The sequence below is a fragment of the Mytilus edulis genome, chromosome 3, assembly GCF_963676685.1.
Source record: "Mytilus edulis chromosome 3, xbMytEdul2.2, whole genome shotgun sequence".
Lineage (NCBI taxonomy): Eukaryota > Metazoa > Mollusca > Bivalvia > Mytilida > Mytilidae > Mytilus > Mytilus edulis.
This window is the reverse complement of record NC_092346.1, coordinates 19,828,659-19,846,114: the sequence shown is the minus strand read 5'-3', so window position 1 is coordinate 19,846,114 and position 17,456 is coordinate 19,828,659. Positions and strand designations below refer to the sequence as shown.

The 17,456-nt window shown below is 31.9% G+C and overlaps 1 protein-coding gene and 1 long non-coding RNA gene across 4 annotated transcripts in view; one reads left to right on the top strand and one right to left on the bottom strand.

Moving 5' to 3' along the window:
• The window catches only part of LOC139515992 (uncharacterized), a 26,506-nt gene extending 17,186 nt beyond the window's left edge, over positions 1–9,320 (top strand). The window contains exon 3 of one of the 2 annotated variants that reach the window (XR_011662885.1): positions 8,725–9,320. This is a non-coding gene — a long non-coding RNA (uncharacterized lncRNA). Of the gene's footprint in view, positions 1–2,789; positions 2,903–8,724 lie in introns of those variants that run through there. The other variant, XR_011662887.1, reaches the window with a different exon arrangement.
• The window catches only part of LOC139515987 (arf-GAP domain and FG repeat-containing protein 1-like), a 25,073-nt gene extending 7,617 nt beyond the window's left edge, over positions 1–17,456 (bottom strand). The window contains exons 1-7 of one of the 2 annotated variants that reach the window (XM_071305787.1): positions 17,255–17,449; positions 14,398–14,491; positions 11,811–12,068; positions 5,696–5,918; positions 5,185–5,286; positions 2,781–3,167; positions 1,818–1,880 (exon numbers count right to left, since the gene is read on the bottom strand). In XM_071305787.1, coding sequence (XP_071161888.1) covers positions 1,818–1,880; positions 2,781–3,167; positions 5,185–5,286; positions 5,696–5,918; positions 11,811–12,068; positions 14,398–14,491; positions 17,255–17,418 — 1,291 coding nt within the window. In that variant the 5' untranslated portion in view covers positions 17,419–17,449. Of the gene's footprint in view, positions 1–1,817; positions 1,881–2,780; positions 3,168–5,184; positions 5,287–5,695; positions 5,919–11,810; positions 12,069–14,397; positions 14,492–17,254 lie in introns of both variants that reach the window. The other variant, XM_071305788.1, reaches the window with a different exon arrangement.

The window sequence follows — 17,456 nt, the reverse complement described above, 5'->3', positions numbered from 1 at the left end:
TTTAACAGCCATCCATCATAAAATATACAAATTCTATTTTAAACTGGATTAGTAAAATTCACTTTTATTGATTATCAGTAATCACATTTTGTGTTAATCACTTGCAAATAAAAACAAAACATGCCTTTTTCATTCAAATACAAAGCCATCATTACATGTGATTTCAATTAGTAAGCATTACGTATACTCAAGCTTCAACGTTAAACAAAATTAAAGAGAAGCTAACATTGCATAACAAAGATGCAGAATAATTTGTTGATATTACATGTACATCCTTCTTTATTTTCCTTTAATCACATATTATTGTTTTTGTTCATATTAAAGAAAGTCGTAACTTTTTAACTTGCCTTTTGTGGGGAGAATGGTGTGGAAATCATTTCAACTTTGGAACTTATTTGACCTGCGATATGATTTGACTAGAGGGCCACTTACTAGAGGGCCACTTATAAGTCTTTGCAGACAAAATATGTGTAAAATAGGTGTCTGGTGTATAAAATCTTTTATCACTTTTACTCTTGTTTTGAGCTCTTCTAATCCAAACATAAAATTTTCATTTTTTTAAAAATTTATAAATGTTCCAAATATTGAATGAAATCATTGGTCACCTGCCTGTAACTTTGCATGTAAATTCAATTAATGGTCATTGCAAAACGAAATCTTTTTAAGAATGTCAAAACCATTAAAAATTCATTTTAAACATATTTGGTTACTTGATCCAAATACTGGTATTGAAATCATAGAAGGCAAATGCTATACTTGTGTTCCAACTATCTTTGAATAGTATGGAAGAGGCATTTTCTGAAAAGGACATTCATCCCTAATTGTATTTCAGCTACTGGCCCTTACTCAGTGGGCAAAACCATTATAAGAGCCACTAACTAAACTTGTGGTATCAACTTTCTTTCTCTAAAATAGTATTTGAATTTTGTTGTTCAACCATCCATATATTTTTCATCAATATATTCATACTATAACTATAGCATAATATAATACATGTAATAAAATAACAGGCCCTGAACTGAAAACTAAACGAAGAATTTTAAAAACATATGCATAATGCCCAAATATATCATGAAGACTTGCGCACTATTCTATTTATTAAAAACAAATCATGTAAAACCTTTTCTTTTTATGGTTAAACTGAACTTCAATGACCAAATTTAAATAAAATGTTTTTTATTCCTTTTCATGGAAATAAAAGTAAAATGTATAGATCCACACTTGTTATATCCACATCTAAAATCCACAGAGGGATAAGAATTGCTGAAAAGCATTAACACAAAAATACAAATGGTGGGCGAGTAAAGTCTGGGTTTTATTCCCACAGAAAATAACGCTTTTTGGGAATTGCATTTTGATTTTACATATCCAGTTTGTATTTTGCATGTTAATATTGCTCATTGCAATTAGGATCCCTTCACAGACTTTGGATTAGGATATCCAGTATGGTACCTGTACATGTAGTAAACAACACAAAATGGATCAGCTAAAATTACTTTTGGTGTTAACATTTTTTGTAAAGTTGAACATGGTTGGTTTTGGATGACTTCCTTTGTAATAAAACTCCAATGATAATCTTCCAACCAAACAGTATTAATCTGTTTAAAAGTTTATTACTCAACAGTATCAAAACTGAGTTATAGCTGAATCACCTTGTGTTTTTCATTTACTCTACATCTCAAACTTTATTTTTAAACTATTAAAATTCCACATTTCAAATAAAAAATGCATCTTTCATGATAAATCTTATTTTTTCAGGCTTTAAAACAAGGCAATGCAAAAATTCATTCATGCACCAAAATGAGTGTTTACTGTACCATAATCAGTGAAAAACGGATTGCCTGGTTTTCCTACAGGTACATGATGGGCAAAAAACTGTCCTAGCAAAATAATCATATAAATACAATAATACTTCAATAATGACAAACATTTTATGGAAAATATTAATAGTTTTCCCCTTTTATATAATTTATCCTGGTGATTAAATAAACCATCCTGATTATTTTGTATAATTCTATTTTCTTCATCAAAGATATTTTCTTCATTTTTTAATCCATTGGGATTGTTAATCAACAAACAAAATGGGAGAATAATCTCGCTGCATTTGTCCAAATCATGAAAACATTACAATATTTTGAAAATTATTACAAACTTCAAAAGTTATAATTTCCCCTATAAAGATTTTTCCAAAAGCATGAACATAAAAAAACAAAATCCTTAAACCAATCCAATTTCTTTATAAAATTTGATGATAATATTAAAATTATAATAATGTGGTACTAAACAACTTGACTAAAATAAATTTGGCTCTTTTACAAATGTTTTAATTTGCATAAAATTTTGTTAAAATATTTACTTTGACCCTTATGCAAATTTTTTTTTTATTTAAAAAACTTGAACCACTAACTTAGTCTGATAAATTTCATTGGATATATCATGTATATAGCATTTTGACTAACACTTATTTTGAGCATTGAGAAGCTTAATATTTTCTTAATTTAAAACTTTCAGCTAATTTTTACATAGTTATCTCCCTGTAGTATTATGTACCACCTTAGTGGCATAAAGTCTTAGGTTATCTTACTGTACACCTTATTTTATTTTTCCTATTCCATAAGCTTTTAAGTTGTGTTTGTCAATTAATCAGGCTCAAATAAAAATTCAACCATTTATTAGTAAAAGCACAAAGTTATTAACATAAACCAATCGTTATCCCCTTCAAATAGCGTGTGAATCTTTTAAATGCATGTACAAATAATCTATCTTTAATTTTCTTTTACCTGCGCCAGGAAAAGCATTTGTTGAACTTGATGTGTTAGTCGGTGACATCCAATCAACTCCTTGATTAGTAGATGATGCTGTACTAGTGTTGTTCCAGCTAACTCCCTGACCACCACTACTGCTATTCCAATTAAGACTACCACCCCCAGCAGAAGTATTAGCTCCGCCTCCTCCCCAACTTATTTCTGCACTAGATCCTCCTGCCCAGTTGACATTTGAACTAACCGGTGCAGGTGCCGAGGACAAGGGCGAGGAACTAAACAGATCTGATAAAGCTGAGTATTTATCACCACCAGAGGGTGCTGGAATGGATATAGCTTGTGCCGTTGATCCATTTGTCAGAGGTGCTGACCCTGAGGGAGTATTACCCATTGGTACTAAAGGATCTGAAATAGATAAAAGTTTGTAATTAAAATAATAAATTCTACTACTGGCTACCTTAATTCTCATTGTGAAATCTCAAATATGGGAACCTGTAATACAGTGATTATTATTGGTTGATGTTGATTTTATTTATTGTTTTGTCATAGATCAGGCCATTGATTTTCTGGTTTGAATGGTTTCACATTTTGTCATAGATCAAGCCATTGATTTTCTGGTTTGAATGGTTTCACATTTTGTCATAGATCAGGCCATTGATTTTCTGGTTTGAATGGTTTCACATTTTGTCATAGATCAAGCCATTGATTTTCTGGTTTGAATGGTTTCACATTTTGTCATAGATCAAGCCATTGATTTTCTGGTTTGAATGGTTTCACATTTTGTCATAGATCAAGCCATTGATTTTCTGGTTTGAATGGTTTCACATTTTGTCATAGATCAAGCCATTGATTTTCTGGTTTGAATGGTTTCACATTTTGTCATAGATCAAGCCACTGATTTTCTGGTTTGAATGGTTTCACATTTTGTCATAGATCAGGCCATTGATTTTCTGGTTTGAATGGTTTCACATTTTGTCATAGATCAGGCCATTGATTTTCTGGTTTGAATGGTTTCACATTTTGTCATAGATCAGGCCATTGATTTTCTGGTTTGAATGGTTTCACATTTTGTCATAGATCAGGCCATTGATTTTCTGGTTTGAATGGTTTCACATTTTGTCATAGATCAGGCCATTGATTTTCTGGTTTGAATGGTTTCACATTTTGTCATAGATCAGGCCATTGATTTTCTGGTTTGAATGGTTTCACATTTTGTCATAGATCAGGCCATTGATTTTCTGGTTTGAATGGTTTCACATTTTGTCATGTCCAGGACCTTTTATTAGATGACTATATGGTATGGGATTTGCATATTGTTTAAGGTCAACAGTGACCTATAGTTGCTTACATTCACATGTTTATGCTCTGGTGGATAGCAGTCTCATTGGCAATTGTCCCCTATATTGTTCATTTTTAATGAGAGATTTTGAATGATTAAACACATTCTTTATGGGGACAAAAGGTATTTTAAAACATATGACTTCCTCATTTAGAAAATTCTCAGTACTTTATAAATTTTTTTGATAAAGTACTTTGTCCTTTAACCCTTTAACCCCCAATCCCGCCTGTAGGCGTGATGGCGACAACCATTCTTTGATGGCCCGTATGACCCTCCATACTTTTTTTGAACTGCCCCAGCTGAACTGTCATGATAGCAGGGACTTCAACCAAGCAGTTCATGGTCCATCAACTCTTCTCAGGTGTCTGTTCATGAAAAAATGGCACTTTGAAAGCCGTTTAAGAGTTCAAAATCGGAAAAACATGAAAAGTAGCCAAAATCAGGTGGGGGTGGGCATCTTTTGATGGCCACTACGTAACTGGAAGTGACTGTTGGTAAAAACTATTATCATATATGCATGCATAGGTGGTATAGGAACACAACGAGGTATAATATGGCCAATAGGAATCTAGTCTGTAAAATCTAGGTCACCGTTTTGTCAAAAATCCATAAAAACGGACATTTAGGCAGACCTGACTTGACAATAATAATTCCCAAGCAAGACACTGAAGTCCAATATACTCCCAGCTAGCATGAATGGACTACTGTAACTATAGGGTAATACTTGAATGACGAAAAAACATAGTCGTGTCAGTGTTCAACTCTCAAGGTCGTTTAGAAATCGGAAAATAGACGGAAAATTACCATTTTTCACTGGGGGTGGGTTCAAACCCACGAGAAAATATTCCACCTCCCACCCCACCCCCCACCCATGCCATCTGCCCCCAAATCCCAATAAGTAGTTTAATAGATGAGCATCAGATACAGCATCAGGAGTTTGCTCATTTGCATATAATTTGCATATGTTTGCAAATTTTAGAAAATGCCGGATTTTCCAAAAATGTCTTGGGGGCGAATGAGTTAAGGGACCCCTGAAACCCTCTCCATTCAATTATTTCTGAAAAATGTCTAGACCTGACTTACTACTAGGAGGAGCCTGGAAACCTGGGAATGAAGATTGTACTGGTGGCTGTGATGGTGGTGGTGCTCCAAACTGATTAAAACTAGCAAAGTCAGCAAATCCTCCTGAAAGTTAAAATTCAGAATTTTATCAGAACAATAAAATTAAACTTGTTTTCATTAATAGAAATTTTTTAAATTACTTCAACTTGCTGTTTAATGAATGATACATAAAGATAGGATACAACATTTTTTAAAGTTTAAATGATTTTCTGATATTAATCTTGAATTCTGCTGTCACAAGATTAACCTTCAGTTAAAAATTCATAAATTAAATAAAATATCCTGTAAATATATTCATATTAGACATTTCTGAGATTTGTATATGCTTAAAATTTGAAATAAATATGAAAAGCAAGATTTTTGTTTTTTCCATACAACTCCTTATTCATATAGACCATGAAATTCACACAGAACATCAACAAATGAAAAACAACAAATTGCATTTTTTTTTTACATCAAGTACTTCACCAACCATGATCTCCTGCCGCTGACGGCTGTGATGGAGTCGACGATGAAGAACCAAATGGATCTCCTCCTAAATCTCCTAATAAATCCATTGTAGCTGACCCTGAAGACTGGGAGGACTGACTTTGTTGTCCTGGGGACTGGAATGAAGCGTCTTTTGGTGGCTGTTGACCTAGAGTTATCTGTCCTGGTACTGATGCAGCCTGACTCTTTAATGTTATTTTTGGTGACTGAAAGAGAAACTAATTATTTTAAACAGTGGAAAAAACTGGAATAATAACGTAGATAAGACAATTAATATGGAGCAGTGTGCCAGGTCTGATTTTAAAATATTGTTGCTTTATTTTTAATCTAATCTAGTCTATTTTTTTTTCAATTTCTATCTTGAATTTACTACATGTTTAAGAATAACAGTTGTGTGCATATCTGATGGCAGTTAAGGTTGTCAGCAATGACTCTTAAATAAAGGATCTCAAATGTATAGTTTTATCAAAATTTTGTAGCAAAATCTCACAGAATTTTTCTTTAATATTGGGTTAGTCGAATTTTCTGTTTGAAGGTTGTGCCTTAGCATTGTCAATCATAATTTTTTAACTTAAAATTTAAATACAGTGTCTGTTTAAGAATTTTTTATGATGTCTTAAAGACTTTTTGTAAGGGTAAAGTGGTTGAGGGGGTCAAATTACAATTTTTAGTAACAGCAAAAGCAACAATAAGATTGTAGACAGAAAGTATTAAATTCTTTGAAACCATCACAAATGTCATTTATCCTCATCAGGAGAACACTATTTTGTGGTCATTGGCTGAGTAGCTTCAATTTACATGTATTTAAAACATTTGTACCGACAGAAAAACAATGTTCATTACAGTTGTAACTAATGAAAATAACTTGTGCGACAGGATAGTCAATAGAAGTAGAAACACAATTGTGAAAAAAAAACCAAGCAGCCATAGCATTATTCATAAAAAAATATTAAGTAGTAAACATCTGAAATGAACACTTGTTGTGACTGCATATAGGCTAAGGGTCAATTTAAGTGCACTGTTAGTCTATTAAGGGGCACTAGCTGTCAAATTCATTGTAACCGATTTGACTCAAATTCTTATATTTGGTTTATAACAATGTTAAACATTTATCCAAACTATCAAAAGTCTAAAATAAACAGTTTACAGAGCATTGGGGTAGATAATATATAGGTTCGTTTCGTGTGTATTTTAGTCCAGACGCCATCTAATTAACTATCGATTTGACCTCAGATGACCATATAAGCGATGTAAACAAAAATAAAGATACGAATAGATTAAACCAACACGTGCAATTGCATTTTATAGGACTGTTTGATTTTATTTTATAGATTAAAAATAGATGTTTCTCATTGTTTTTAACCATATAAGAATGATTTTATGTGCATCGAATTAGTAATCAAATGATTTACCGTAGTTTCACTTTCATTGTTGACATTTTTTTTCTTTAAATAACCAGTACACGTACAATGCATGCGTTGTCAATCTCTAGCTAGGGGTTAACTTGAAGTTCACATGAATACCGGTTAGAATGATGATGACGTTTTCACTTGCAAGTGAATCGATGAGTGAATCAGTCAAAAATTATGTTTAATCGCTTATTTCAACAAAATTAAAGGAAATTGATTGCTAAAAGCAAATTATTATTTCATTATTCCAATTTGATTAATGATTGATCTAAAAAAAATCATACTTTATTTTGTTATATATATCGTAGCTAGTGCCCCTTTACAGAACACTTACATTTACCCTATCTGCACACAACAAAGTACATGTAACAATTACAAACACTGAGAAGTAAGGAAGTACTTACAAAGGAAATACAACACTCAGGAAACCTAACATCAAGTGGTCTCTACACAAAATAATCCAATTATACAGAATGTTACAGGATAGTACTACCATCTAACACCTAGTATCTTAATCTCACATTATCAACTGACAATTAGATTTAGGTGACCTGTGTTGATTAAAACAATTATGTACTGGTATGTACATGTATACTGATCACCACAGTACAATAAGATAAGATATTTTTTTTTTTTTATTTTTTTTTTTATTTTCCAATTATGGGCCCCAAAGGGCATAAACATTACAACATCAATAATTTTTTCATAATACAATACAAACAATGAGGTAAAAAAAAAAAAAAAAGTTAAACGAGAACTATTTAAGTTCTTAAAGAATACGTAGATAAAGAATCTATAGTATGTTGGTTTTTTTTAATACTAATGCATTTTATTACAATATGTAAATCATTATAATATTATTCATTAATTTTTATTGGAGTGGTCTTGATTTGAGGAGAAATTAAAAGAAGAGGAGGGCATGTAACCCATTCCTGCTTATCTCAGTTTGTTAATCCCTAACTCTTTGAAAATGACTTGACAGAACTCAACAAGACTTGTACAGGTTAATCTTTAGAACATGAATTCGAGTTATGCAATATTGCATCTGGTTTTTAATTTTGAACTGTGAATTTTGGGGTTTCCTGTACCAAGTCTATCAGACTTTTACATTTTTATATTATTAATAGATGGTAAGTATCCCACTTCTACCTTACAAGACTATATAAACAAATATGGCTTTAACTGATAATAAATAATGACATCATATCATCATATCATCCACATTGACAGGCAAGATCTAATACTTACATGTACATGTACAATACTTAGAACCTGAAAATAACCCAGTGGTAAACACCTAAAGATATACTTAATGTACTACAAATCTGGGCTTTTTGGCTCAGAAATACTTACAGCCATTTTTTTGGAAAACAAATTAAAAGATAAATCAAAACAAGGGAATTATTGACCAAAATTGGCAATCTCTGAAATTGTGTGATTGATTTCTAATAATAAAATAATAAGACAGTAATTGGTAATTCAAATATGGTATTGAATAGTTGGACTGTGGTAAGTGGAGCTTAATGAAGCTCAATCATAACGAATAATATTTTCTTTCATGATTAAAAAAAGTTTTGTTTCACCTCCTAATTTTTGTCATTAGGAAACAGAACTTTTGCAAGTGAATTTACATTATATTTGGATTCTGGGAGAATGGTGAGGCTTTGAGGGATGCTGTTTGTGTAAGAAAAAAACTAAGATTAAAGGAAGTGGTTTATATGGATCTGCTGCTGTAAGCATGCTGTTCAGTGTAATAAATACTCATTATCATGTCCAAGTATGTCAATAATTTCATTCATAAACATTCAATTATCAAGGAAGTTATGATTTTTATCAATGGAGTTTTATTTACAATAGATAACACAATGTTGACAATATTGTGGTAAATAATCATCCTATGAATATTCAACAGGATAAACAAACAAAGGATAGTAGCAAATGACTTATTTATATGAATCAAATATAATTCTTGATCAATTATTTTTCATTGAAAAATTTACTGTTTTTTACTGTATAAACCACACATGAATTAACCAATATTAGTTCATTTTAGCTATAGTTAGTTGCTGACATAAATATGGCACAGATTCTAGTGACTCATATTCTGACACTGATGTATCTCTACCTGAGTTCTATCTGAGAAAATTTACTTTTAACACCTGAATTTGTGTATGCTTTTAATTTTATTAAATTGAATCTGAACCTATTGATTTGATTTTGATTTTTGAATTTTTATGCCACTTTTGGGCTTTTTTGTTGGGGCCAGTTTTTGTCGGTGGAGGTGCCTGAAGAAAACCACCAACCTGCAATAGGGAACTGACAATCCTAGTCAATTAAGATTGGAGTCCAGTGCACCCACACAACCTCAGTGTTGACTGGCTATAGTAGAAATTACTTGGACCACTTGGACACTGAGGCCCTTGAATCTGAATTGATCACTTGCTAGAAAATTGGTTGGACAAATCCATGTTTTCTGTAGTAATGTGTTTATAATTAGTGCAAAGGGATTGAAGTGCTTGACATAAGGTTAAATTATAAAGGACTTATGATGGAAATTTTCTACCACAAAAGTGTGTCCAGATTTTCTTGAAACAGGTCAAATCTGTTTGTAGCTAATTTGGTGATATAATCCTGAATAACTTCTTTTTTGCAGTTGTTTTTGATATCATATTGAAATAACTTTTATATATACATGTATATACACTAAAAATCTAATCAGATTTGACCTGTTATAGAAAAGATATGTACTTATACGCATAAACATGGATGGATTGCTACGGTATAACATAAATGTAAGACTCAACAAGAATGTGTCCAAAGTACATGGATGCCCCACTCGCACTATCCTTTTCCATGTTCCATGGACCGTAAAATTGGGTAATAATCTAATCTGGCATTAAAATTAGAAAGATTATACTATAGAGAACATATGTATTTAGTTTCAAGTTGATTGGACTTCAATTTCAAAAACTTTAACCTGAAACTCCCACTTTCATTTTCTATGTTCAGTGGACCATGAAATTGGGATCAAAAGTTTAATTTGGCTTTAAAATTAGAAAGGTCATATCATAAGCAACAAGTGTACTAAGTTTCAAGTTGATTGGACTTCAGCTTCATCAAAAACTACCTTGACCAAAAACTTTAACCTGAACGGACGCACAGACGAACGGACGAACGGAGCACAGACCAGAAAACATATAGCCCCTCTTCTATCGTAGGTGGGACATAAAAATATGCTTTAGTGTCTGAAATAGCAAATATGTGTATGTTTCCACAAATGTGCCTGATCAAAGTAAGGTACACATCATTATGCATATGGTTGACAGATTGGTCTGCAAACACATTCAGTCATGTCGGAAATCCCTTTAAAATAGATCTCATAAAATATATAAGATTGATCTTTAATACCAGACATCAAACAAATCCTTCCTCATCCAATATAATGAAACATAACATTAAAAAAAACAAATATTATTTGTTATATAAATCATAAGAGATTTGTGACAATATGAACAAAATACACAATAAACATAGAAAAACCTAACTCAATAACACACGGAAAACATGTCCCTAAAAAGTATTTTAGTACGGAAACAATCATAAAAAAAAATCCAATTTTTGTTTCTAGTCTTTATATGCATATATTTATATATCCTTTGATTCATACCAAATCAACTTTTTCTTTGGTATTTAAACTTAACTCATCATAGATACCAGGATTGAAATTATGTATTTGTGCCACATGAGCATTTCGTCAACAAAAGACTCACCAGTGACACTCAAATAAACAAGAGCATTGAGGACCAAAAGTGCTGACTACTGGGATGATTAAATTGATCTTATCACCTTCACCTGCAGTATCTAAAATTCTCAATGAATCACTCTTCACCAGCAAGAAAAGTTTGAATGTTTGTTATTTTTTAAATTCTTATCAGAAAAAAACACTTCCAATTGCTAAGACTTTCAGATAATGTGTGTTGTTGTAATACCATTTCATCTACTTTTTTCACAATTGACCTAATGGAAAAGCTATAAGTCTTAGACCAAGACAAACTAAAAACCAAATCATAACATAACATATGAGATACTAAGTGGGACAAAATCTAAACTTTGGAGCAAATAATTGAACTTGTAGACACTTCCTGTCATATTCAAACCTTTACAGGTGTCCCGATCAGGGTATGACAAATAATACAAATTTCTGCAATGCTAAAAACAAATTTGAAATCACTGGTGTACTACCATGCAGGCAATGTGAAAAGATACATGACATATGTTATTGAGTCTTACATTTATGTACACATGACTTACTGATTCACTACTGTCTTCTGTTATCATATCTTTCTGCATAGATTAGACACAAACAAATGATACACATGTTGTTTTACAAAGACTGCACAACTATCTTGGCATATATTTTCTATACCAGTAAATTTTGAATTCAAATTGAAGCCATTGTTACAGTTTACAAATCTCATCTAAAAACCATAAAATCAACGCAATTTGCTAAGCATGCCATTTAAATTATAGCATTGATTCTGTGTTTTTGAGCCTCTTAAAAATAAAACACAGGTAGTTTTGAAGGGAAAGAGAACATGTACATACGTACAGTGTTCTTGGATTTTCCCATATAATATTTTAACTGCAAACTGAAACTAAATAAGATTTTATAAAAGTAACAGTCCTTACATTATCATTTTGATGAACTATAAGACTGGGACCTTTTTCTCCTAATAATGCTCTCAATGGTTTAGTTGTGGTCTGTTTATTCATAGAAGACTCGTTGACCTGTTTTGCTTCTGTTTTCATTGCCTCCGTAGGTGCAACATAATATCGTTTTCTCTCATATTTTTGTACCATGAAATCTTTTACTTTTTGTTCATCTCTTGAATCTGGTTCCGCTCCTGATCTATTGTCATAAAGTCCTAAATATACTTTTCTACAAAACTGCAAAATAAGATGTTTTTCTTCAATTTAGAACAATTTTAAGAGCTGCTGAGTAAATTTAAAGCTGCACATAAAACATCTAACATGGCCTCAACAATGACTAAAACATTTGTAAAAGCAGAGGACATATTAAAATATGTAAATATTTTAATTGGCATTTCACACGTATCTGTGCCTGTAGTTGCTTCATGTTCATGTACTTACTTTCTTTAACTTTCTTAAAATGTGGTTTAAAGTTTGATAAAATTAAAACTATATTTCTTATGTATTAAAAGTAAAACTGATTCTTAATGACTTCTTTCTGCCATAGACATACATTTTAATATTTTTACAGACTACATTTTTCCGTTCAGTTGTACATGTACCATTAAAATTAAAACATATAGGGCCAGGGTTTTTTAATTTGTTGGTTTACAGATTTTACCAATGAAAAAGTCGGGTCGGTCGGTCGACAAAAAAAATAAAAAAAAATATGCTATTTTATCATTATTTCTTAGATTTTAGTTCGATGAAATCAGCTGTCATAAACATCGCATGACATTCTAATAATTTCCCGTAAACAAAAAGTGGACGGGGACTGCACGGATATCGTCATTTCACAAACATGAAAAACAGATTCGCGTAGCTCTTAATCAATTCCCGATAACTTGGTGGGCTTGGTGAATTACGATCTTCAAGCACGAAAACTGATAAAGTAGAAAAAATGTAAAAACGTCGTACGAAAATAAGTTTCAACACACATGTCAACAAACGTAATGGTCCACTGGAAAAACGAGAATATCGGATTAATCTGTTGTCATGCATTCACGTTTTTTTGGCCAAATGGACGATATTTTTTTATGATCTATGAAGCAAGAAAATTTCAAATAATTTGTTAATATTTAGTACTTTAACTTGACGTCTTCTACCTGTCCACATTTGGACAAGTCTATATCTATCAGATGATGCATCTTACGGACTGATGAAAAATACGGTAAACGAATTGATTTTGTAATTGGTTTTAAAGACAGGTTTCGTTTCGCAAAATTATTTGCGCAAACAACATTTCAAGGTCAGTTATAATTGATTTGTCTATTTTTAGAAACGTAAACTGGAAGTTTTATTTTTTTCACTACAGAAAGTGTTATCAATTTTGATAGTGATTAATGCATTTCATTTCATAAAAAAACGAGTATTTTAATTATTTTTTAGGGATAATGCATTTGTTACGGTCGGCGGGAATAAAAAAGCATGAAAAGTGAATTTTATTTTTATTCTGGAAATCGGCAAAATCGGATCGGCGGATCCGTAAACCAACAAATTAAAAAATTCTGGCCTAGTGTAAGGCATTTGCTTTCTTATTTTGATGATCTTTGATCATAATAGTTTCTGATTAACTTATTCATTTTTCATAAATAATCAAGACTATTGATTATATATATCATGTATATAAATCTCTCAATTTTTCAACACATTGCATGTATTTTGACTCTCAGACGTCTTGTGGTTACTTGTATCCAAATTCCTAGATTTGCTGTCTCATTGGCAAATACCCCAAAATTCCTTTTACTTATATTGTCTTTTATACAAGTCTAATAGTCATTATTGATCATGGACATACATGTACAATTTTTGCTAATTCCATGAAAGTTGGTACTAACAAAGATAAATGAATCAACAGCATGTCCAAATGTATGCAGACACATCTTATTTTCATTTACAATGTACATGTCAGTCCATAGAGTACAAACTACATAGATGCCAACACCCTTTTAACACATTCAGTAACAATATGTCGAATTTTCTGTAATTTTGAAAAGTTTTCAGTATTCATTCAAAAATGTGCATTTAACAAAAAAAATTCTGACCAGTGGTTGCAAAGTGATGTGCAGTAACAAGTTTCGATAAACATGTTATCTGTAGTTTGTATTCCATTCATTAATTGTTTAGGCGTTTTCGACTCGTACATTTTTGTTTTGTCATGGAGAAGTAGAGAAAGGGGGAAAGCTACTTCAAAAAATGCAAGTTTGCCTCATCGGAAGTCAGTTAGTTACCAAACAATAGGTCGATAACTCTGAGAAACAGGAAGCATTACATTGGCGTTTTCTAAATACCAGACCAGACTGGAAAAGTAAGGATAGAAATCCGAGTTTCACAAAATTGAATGGCAATGACTGAATCCGAAACTATTCGACTTTGACCGTAATAGCGTAGTTTTGATTGCAAAATCAGAAAAATTACAGAAATGGTTGGCATCTATGAAACTATTAATAACTCACAAAATACATGGACTTGTATCTAATAAATGAATTACAGAATAAGGCAGTTTGAATAAAATAAACATACAAACCTCATTTCCATGACATATTAAAAAGTCCATTTCATCTGGTGTAAAACTGGCCATCGATATGGATTTTACTCTGTGTGGTGGATTTAAACCTCTCCTGAAAATTGAAATTGAACAGCATTGAATATTACACTAGTATATACTTCATGATCATAGACATGATAGATATGATATATCATGTATATATCTAAAAAATTATTTCATTTCAAATCACAACCTACAACCTTCTCTAATAACCTTAAGCTTGCTTCTTCAAGTTATAATTTTTGGACTAATTGCAAGATGTACATGTATAGGCATTGGCCCACTTATTTACACATTTAAAATTCACAACATAACTTTAGGTTAAGATGACAGAACTTAATTTAACAGTAAGTTCTATGTTTGATACTGATAGGTTATGACTGTCTTAAGAATCCTCTTAATTAGGGTCCAATGTTAAGTGTCAAAGTTGGTAATGGTAGGCTTTTTCTAAATTCCTCTGCTCATATTGTTCACTTGTGTATCATGTATGATGGCTCAATTTGAAGCTGAGACATTTTCACAGATATGTCATGTATGTGGTTAAATTTTCTGCGTTAAGTGACTCTATTAATTTTTCCATCACTAATAACACCCCGAAAATCTTTTTGTGATGTGGCTTCTAGTCTGCTACAGGTAAAAAATAACCTTTTTCAAATCAGCACAAATGGTAATATACATGTAAGCTGTCACTTGTAACTTGTTTAATATAGAAATATGTCCAATATCACTACACAGAGATTTTTTGTTTTTAGAACAATTTTGTATTCTTCAATTTGAGACACAAAAGGAATATTGACCCATTGGATAATCAACAGGTTATCTTTTTTTAACTGGAACTTTATCATTGTTTATATCAAAACATAAGATTTAACAAGTCCTACACAATTTTATAATTACTGATAAACAATATTAAGAATGACTTAAGATTGATAGGATTCAGGATTACCAGAAAAAAACTAATGAATAATGCAGGTCATTTACCAGATACATGTAGAGGAGATTGCCTGTATTCCTGCCCTAAAAACGTTCTTCAAGCGTCTTAGTGATTGTCATTGTAAAGGGGTACATGTAAACTAGAAATGTTTGTTCTGCAGGTACAAATGCAGTGTTCTCCCCAGGCCGTTTTAGCACAGTGCTTTTCAGCGCTATTGCAATTCCCCGCTGTCCTATTGCACTGACCGCAGCGCTATCCCACGCAAACACGTCGCTATATTTTTTTTCATATTTTTCAATTTTTTTTCAAATTTCCCGCTTATTTTTCACTTCGGATCAAGTGATCGACTGGTTTATGATTTTTGAAAGAATTATTTCCATTATATTAAAATAACTCCGCGGGACCAGTTTAATAAATTTTACAAAATGGCGTTTTTGAAAGATCAAAATAAACAAAGATTTCAACATTGACATCTATTTTTTTAATTTAAAGAATATATAGAGGCATATATGAATGAAATGCGATGAAATGAATTGACCGCATTTCCCAACGTCACTCACAAACTTGTTTTACGAACTTTGAACAAATGCAGATTTTAAAAACGATCAAACACAGGGGTCTGTTACAAATTATTTGTCTGGTTTACTATCCATACGAACCCCGAAAATGAGCAAGTCTTTTAAGTATTCATTATCCCCTATTCGAACTTATAATTGTTTAGTCAGAAATTCTACCATTTGAGAGCATATGATTAGAAAAACAAACCCAAGCTGATACGACTTGAGAAATTTTACTGTCTCGATGTCAAGCTTGGATGAGGCCATTTAAATATTATAAAATGTTAAGGTCATAAAAATGAGAAATCTTTATGCAAAAAAATGTTAATTCCTGTCAAACATCGTAAGGTTAACAGTACACTGCTACAGTTGGTTACAAAACCAAACACTGAAACAGAAGCTGACAATGACTTTATTGTTGGTCCTTACATGTTCTGCAACATTACCTGATAGTGCTAAGAAATCTTCACACAGGCATGTCTGGTGTAGACCCATCATGGAAAAAGACTTCTCCAGTTTTATACATAGATAGTATGAGGATTTAATATATGAATTTACAATGGAGAAAAAAATACTCTTCTTCTTTATCCAGACAATAACATTAACAAACAAAGCCTAATTAAGGGGTACACTGTAACTTCCATGAGCATGAATCCATGATGAGGACATCATAACAAGAGGAAACATCAACAGCATAATATAATAAAAACACATAACAAAACAATTACAAACAAACCGTGCGCCGCGATGAAGTTGCTGAGCATTGTCGAAAATTACGTGATTACCACAGCGCTATCCAAAAATCCTGGGGAGAAGACTGCAAATGTACAGTACTTTATCACAATTCCCTAATGACAGCTTGAATGTTTTATGACCGCAAGTTGTTGTGCTGTATGTTCAATAATTTGATTTTTAAATATGTAAATATGAGGTTGTCAACTTATAGTTATAATACACATGATTGCTATTTGTCCGCTATTAGGCATTACTGAGTATTTTTTTTATCATGTTTATGTCATAATAAAAAATGTCTGATGCCACAATGGAAAAGTGATTGTTATATGACCTCAATAGTTCAATCGGGACAATTTATCCGCTGGGAAAAGCCATAAGGTGTATAGTCAAAGACAAACTTCCAAAAGGCAAAGTGACAAAAAGTTATTAGTGTTATTTCTGCTTATCTTCTTGGTGTTTCATTGAATTAAGTGTATCAAAACTGGGTCATGTTTGTTAACTTTTCTAACAATATCATTGTATATAAAAATGGGCCTATTGTCTATCTTTCTTTGAAGATACAGTATTAAAATACATGTTTATTTGACTGCTGTCAGACTCAGTAACTTACAAGATGCCACTGCACGATGTGCAGACAAATGCACCCGTCGTCATGTTGACATATGTTGGGCCTCTTTGGTGGCAGTCGAAGCACTGCTTGTTAGGAGGTAACGCTGCCATTTCTCGTAACATTTTGAGGTGTTTCTCATCTTGCTTTCTTTTGCTTGACGCCATTTTGAAGTATGACAATTTTTTAAACCGGAAGTTACTTC